Genomic DNA, 6,582 nt, shown 5'->3' with positions numbered 1-6,582 from the left:
TTCAGTCCATCTTTGCTCAAAATGTGACCCATGAACTTCACCTGTTCACACTTTTACTTGTACACTGTTGGATGCACATTACATATGTGTAATGAATGACAGATGCCCATGTGTCAACCAGTGTATGGATCTTCATTGGGTTGGTTTTGTAAGCATCATCCTCATTCCCACGTGTGTGCTGAAGGTACTGGTAGTGATATACATATATACCTCTTCAATTCATCTAGCTGAAATTGATGATAGCCCGCAGTCAAATCTAATGTGCTGAATATGCAGGAGCCATTCAAGTCCTCGATCAGCTTGTGTAGGGTAGGCACTTGATGTCGTTCACGTTTGATGGCCTTCTTGGCTTCCCTCACATCAATGCAGATTCTGACCGAGCCTCCTGATTTGGGGACAACCACATTGGGACTCACCCAAGGAGTTGGACCTTCAATCTTTTCATTGATGTCTTTGAAGTTCTGTCTCCACATTTTTCCATTTGTGGAAGGGTATTCTTCTGCATTTCTATTATTTGGCTTGCACAGATTCGTCAATGTGCAGTTTGATCTTTCTGCGTTTCACCTTTCCGGTGCCCTCAAACGTGCCTGAGTATCGCGATGTAATGTCTTCAGTCATCATGTGATGATCAGAAACCTAGTGGATTGTGATCAGGTTTAGCTTGTTTGCCGTTGCATAGCTCAGAAGATTTCTCTTGGCTTGGACTACATGGAAATCTGCATAGCATAATGCATTTTCCGAGTGGAGTTGTACAGGAATCACACCTTTCACTGGCAGTGGTGAATTTGAGCCGTATTGGTATGCATAATATGCTTATGTAGCTGTGATTTGTAGGTCTGGACATAGGCAGGGACAGCTTTCCTCATGTTGACTGTCATGCAAGAATCTATTTCAGCCTTGATTTGGTTGGCCCGATGAATACCTCTGTCATGGGTAGGTGATTCATGTTGTAGGCTACCATCTGTTTGTCTCTTACCATTAATACTGGTCGTCCAAAGAGTCTGTTTCGGCTATCTGATTGACCCTCTTATGGTTGTTTGACTGCTTGTTTCCATATTTCTCTTTAAGTTGTCCTGTTTTTATTCGAGTGGCAGACCCTCTCAAAATGACCAACTTTGTGACATGATCTGCATTCTTGCCCTTTGGCCGGACAAGTGTCCATGTGTGGGTGTGGGCCTCCACAAAAATAGCAGGTTGAATGTGAGTCTTGACTTCTGGATTGTCTATGACCTCTCAAATGCAATCTCTGCTCCTTCTTGAGTTGAAAGTTTGAACAGACAGCATTCACATCTTCTGCCTGGGCATCTGCTTTTGCCTATTGGGGACTATTCTGGTTGCTATGAGAGATGGAGTTGACAGTAGATCTACTTCCTTCAAGGATATGTGCTTGCTGCTCACTAGCCTCCAGGGATCTACCTGTTTCCAGTAGCTGTTAGAGAGTTGGGTCTTCTCCTTTGCAGAGGGCCTGTCATCTTAACCTCGGAGATGCCCCGTTCGTGATAATCTGGGTTGTGATTTCTCGATCAGTATTGTGGAATGTGCAGTTCTGAGCAAGTTGGTGGAGTTGTGTGAGGAAGTGATCTGTGGATTCATTTGTTTCTAGATTGGCCTGTCACAAAATGTCAGAAAATTTGACTTTGGGCTGAAGCATTTGTTCAAAATAGCTACAGCTTTATCATAGCTGTGTGCCATGTCAGTCACAGTTCACTGTCACTCTCTTGTAGTTTCAAATGAAGGGACTCATCTTTGATAGCGCTCATGAATTGATCCACCATCATCAAATTCAGGCTCTATTATTTCACCTCATTAAATTTCAGCTGTGCTATCAGACAGTTCTATAGGCTCACGAACAAGTGATCCCAAAGATGATGATGAAATTCTGTTGAGTGTTTCCCCGCCTTTCTCAGTGTCTTATGAATTCGATTCAATATGTGTCTGGTGTGAGACTCGATCTATGTTTGAGTGCCCATACACTTGATTTTCATTCATGGTACACTGTACTTGTCCTTGCTGTCTGAACCCTCAAGCTATGAATAGGTTGCCATGTTTTTATAGTGAGATAGGGTTCAAGCAAACAGGTCACTCAGCCTTGTCTTTTTCTGCTGCTGTAGCAATTCGTTAGATTAAGTCAACGTCCATTGTCCTTGCAACCGTACATACAGTATATGAATTAAAGATTTAAATCCACTACAGTAACCAAAAATCTATATGTGGCCAATGTCTCCCAACCCTTTGAAATGTGTAATTCAACAGATATTGTACATAATCATATCAGTATTATAGATGATCAGGAGATGATTATGTTACATGTGACAGATACGTGGTTTCATTTTGATAACTAGGAATGGTATCTGTTGGAAATTTTGCAGTTAGTGTATTCATTTGCAAGGCTGGAGAGATTTTGGATAAAGTGTATGCAATCAATTAAAACTAATGTTCATATGTATATTATATATATTTCTAAGGAAGTGTATATTTTGTGGACAATATGTTTGTTGGAGATGATCAGCATTAGATTAATGTATATGAATGAATGAAAAAGATGTATACATTTGGAACAAGGCAATACACATGTTATTCAAACAGAGCATTTTGATTCAAAGAGATATTGCATCTTTGCATGTAGTACCATACATGTCTTGTTATTATGTCTTTGTATCTGTTACGAATGCATTATGTATGCATTATGTATGCATAATGCCCTTGTTGAAAAAAAAGCATCCCCAACAAGGCTTGCATAATGTTCACCTTTGATGACTGATCATCAAATAAAAGCAATGTAAACAATATACACCCTTTAAATGTACATTGTCCAAACAACAATATTGACCATATCAGATCACAAGCAACTGCTCCAAACACTGATTTATCACGTCACTTCAACAATCTACATCTTTGTCTTAATCGTCTCTCAGAGTCTACAATTCATCTGCACGCCCGTCATTAAACTTGTTCATTGATTAATTTTTTATTATTTCTTGGCAGTTTACACTCTGTAGTCTTCCACACAACTTCTACCTGTATGTATTATAGCCTACATTAATACCAACTCATACAGTCTGCATTAAGTTTAGAGGTTCATGTATAAAGTACATGTCGCTTGTGTTTTGCACAAACTTGACCATCAACGTCTCTTAGCCATTAAGACTACATATATGTATTACATTTTACAGAGGCTACTCTATTGTCCAAACATCAGATTTGTTTCTGACAATGTTTTTAACACTTCACACAACTTAAGTTCGGCTCAAGCACCAATAAGTGCACTTTTGAATTTAAAGTATATAGGCCGCTGGAAGACGACAGACACAAACACAAGCTTACCTCTCATTACACTGAAAGAAAACAAAGGACCATAGCCAGCATACAAAAGCCTGAAGGGGAATTCCAGACCTGTTAAAATTAGTCTGATAAGAAAGACTAAAGTTTTATTAGCACAACAGTGAAATTTTGATCACAATCGGATAAAATTTCAGGAAGTCATGAAATTATAAATTTTTGCTACCATTTCTTGAACAGTTATGATTAGCGAATGATGAGTTGGTTGATGATGTCATCGCATCACAGCTGAATTGCCTTATAGTTTCTACACAAAATTGTGAAATATGCTTCTTTTTATCTTGTTCAAATACATTTATGCCAAAGTCTCAAAACGTAATATATTTGACTGTTCATTATTTGAAGTAATTCAGCCAAGAGTATTAGAAAGTTTTAGACTGTACTCATTAATAGCAAAAGAGTTTGATCTGAGGGTCAATGCCCCCCCCCCCCCCCCCCGCCATCTCCAGGTAGAACCCTCAGAAAATGATATATATATATTTTTGTTTTTCATCTGTGTGTGTGTGATTTATTGTTCTGCACTTATCTTCGAAAGCTAAAGAAATGTGTGTGTGTGTGTGTGTGTGTGTGTAATGGGAGCTGCAGAATCCATAGCGTTCAAACAAACTTTTAAGCAAGTCTTGATTTTGTTTGGAAAAGAAAAGATCATATGAGGAGAGATATAATGTGTCAGGATTACAAAGATGGTGGATTGACAATGGTAAATTTTGAATGTTTGTAAAAACGCAGTGGGTCATGTGACAGAAAAGACTCCTGTGTGGAGAACAAAATATGAGCTGGAGAGTATATTTTGATCATAGGTTCAAATTGGTAGGGGGTAGAAGCATCATTCATTGCAAAGATGTAAAATTAAGGCATCTTTGTTTATTTAGAAAATGTTACCGGCCTGGCAGGATTTACACACCTGCAGGAATTTTGGGTAGGGAAAAATTAACCCAGTCATATTCAATAAAGATTTTTTTTTTATCCTGAAAGATGGGTGCCTATAGGATCCTTATATCCAGGCGGGATCTTCGAATGGACTTCACAAAACGCTGTGTATGATCATTACGGAATGCGAACATAGGTTTTTGTTGGTGTTTTGTATCGGTATATATAACTGATAATTTTTTATGACAGTGTGCTAAACATGTCAGTAGTAGTGTATATATATATATATATATATATATATATATATATATATATATATATATATATATATATATATATATATATATATATAATATATACTTCTTTTTTAATAGGTATGGAAGGAATGTGTTGAGGGACAGGAATTAAGGGGCAGTTAGGTAGTAATGAATGCACCTTGTAGGGAGCGGGGATGGTAATGTTTGGAATCGGGAATTAGGGGATGGGACTGGGAGGAGTGACAGAGGTTGTTTAATGTTGGAGTATATCTAAATGGGGAGGGGAGAGATGATATGTGGATCTTTTTGATTGTTTGGATAGTTGCAAAGGTATATTGTCAAGAATGGTAGTGAGGGAGGATTGGTTCGGGGATGAGTTTTATTTGAGATATGACAATACTTCCATCTTTCTTTTTTTTTTTTTTTTTCTTGATCTCTCTCTCTTATACACGGTACTAGTATGGCACTGGCATCAGCCAGAAAAAAAAACCGCCCTCTATCGATTACCGGTACACACACTGCGCACGCGATGCATGCTGCTTTGATGTTGTAATATGCATGCACTTTGCAAAAGCCGAAAAGCTTGCGTCCTTGTACTGCGCTAGCGCTACGTGTTGTTTGTGAATTCACTTCTTCGTGCTGCAGCTGGGAAAAGCTTCAATCGTCCCCTACACTCTATCTAGAAAATTGAGAATCAGATTCTGTCGGTTTTAAATCACAGGGCTCTCAGCAACAATGGGAGTTCCAGCATTTTTCCGATGGCTCAGCAAGAAGTACCCGTCGATCATAGTTCACTGTGTGGAAGAAAAGGTAATTGTGTAGAGTTTTTTAAGGCACAGTCCCATTCATTTAGTTTTGTGCTTTTAATTTTGGAAGTTAGCTAAACCAACCATCAATGACAATGCAATTGATGCAATGCCAGTGGACGCTAGACTAACCTCATGTTGTTGTTATTTGCAGCAGGGTTTGAGACTGGGGCATGCATGATTGTGTTTGGAAAAAAAAACCCTGGAAATTTTATTACTTTATATAAATTTACACGTATGTAAATTACGTACATTCACAAGGTCCTACTGAGTACTGTTTAACTGTGTAAGCTGAGCTGCCCACATTCAATTCGATCATGCATGGCATAATCAGAGACTCCAACCCCAAGCACCTTCTGATCTGGAGATTCTCCCGCCCGAAACCCCTAGCAAACGGGAGACTCCAAGTTGATGTGTGCGAAGCGCGAAGTTCCTATAGGGTTCTAGATGTTCTCTGGTGCTATCTAAGGCTTATTTTTTCAACATACGATAGCAATAAGTAAGAAATCCTTTCCACCGGGAGACACAGAGCCAGGGCGGGAGAAATCAAATCTCAAACGGGAGAACGGGAGATTTTGCAAAAATTGGCTTTCGACGGGAGATCTCCCGTCGAAAACGGGAGAGTTGGAGTCTCTGCATAATGCTGTCCATCATTTGACCGCTGACTGAGCTGCATCCGTGTAAAAACTGATAGACTACTCTCGATGCTTCCTGCTTTTGTATGCGGTGGAATCTGACACAGGAGGTCAAATCTATGTAGGCCCAAGCTAGGTGCGTTATTTATTGCAAATTATGAGGGGATGACATTATCAATTCACTTTTTGCATATAAAGCAAGTGACCCAATGTTTGACATCCTAAGCAGCGGAAGCAAAATAGCGTGCACGATCCGAACGCTTGCACTGCAACCATCGTTCGACCGCCTGTACTCATGAGTCATTGTTCGACCCCATATGTCCGTGCTTCGACATTTGCGACGTGACGCGCCGTGCGCTCGCCCTGCCTATGTGAATGTATTAGCGCGCGTGCCATGCGCGGGCGAAACTGTATACATAGTACATCGCACTCCACGCTGTGCGAATGATTCAAAGCATTCACAACACGTTGCGATCGAACCACGGTGATACAGCAAATTCTGGCACGAGTGGCATGCAAAATATAAATATCGTGTAAACGCTCAAGTTATCTCAGAAACGGCTGCCATCATGGCTGTAAGTGTACACGCTGTACAGATTCAATGCAGATAAACAGACTAGTAACTTCGAAACTTGGAATAAAATGAGTCTATATGTGTTGCTATGCAACTTTACT

The 6,582-nt window shown here is 39.7% G+C and overlaps 1 protein-coding gene across 1 annotated transcript in view; it reads left to right on the top strand.

Moving 5' to 3' along the window:
- Positions 1–5,099: 5,099 nt before the first annotated feature.
- The window catches only part of LOC139716393 (5'-3' exoribonuclease 2-like), a 114,605-nt gene continuing 113,122 nt past the window's right edge, over positions 5,100–6,582 (top strand). Inside the window, exon 1 of the mRNA XM_071627946.1 lies at positions 5,100–5,276. Coding sequence (XP_071484047.1) covers positions 5,202–5,276 — 75 coding nt within the window. The 5' untranslated portion in view covers positions 5,100–5,201. The remainder of the gene's footprint in view (positions 5,277–6,582) is intronic.

Source organism: Diadema antillarum, unplaced genomic scaffold, assembly GCF_040938485.1.
Source record: "Diadema antillarum isolate AM-2024a unplaced genomic scaffold, OU_Dant_1.0 scf00000007, whole genome shotgun sequence".
Classification (NCBI taxonomy): Eukaryota; Metazoa; Echinodermata; class Echinoidea; order Diadematoida; family Diadematidae; genus Diadema; species Diadema antillarum.
The sequence above is the reverse complement of the archived record's forward strand: the minus strand, read 5'-3'. Positions and strand labels throughout refer to the sequence as shown.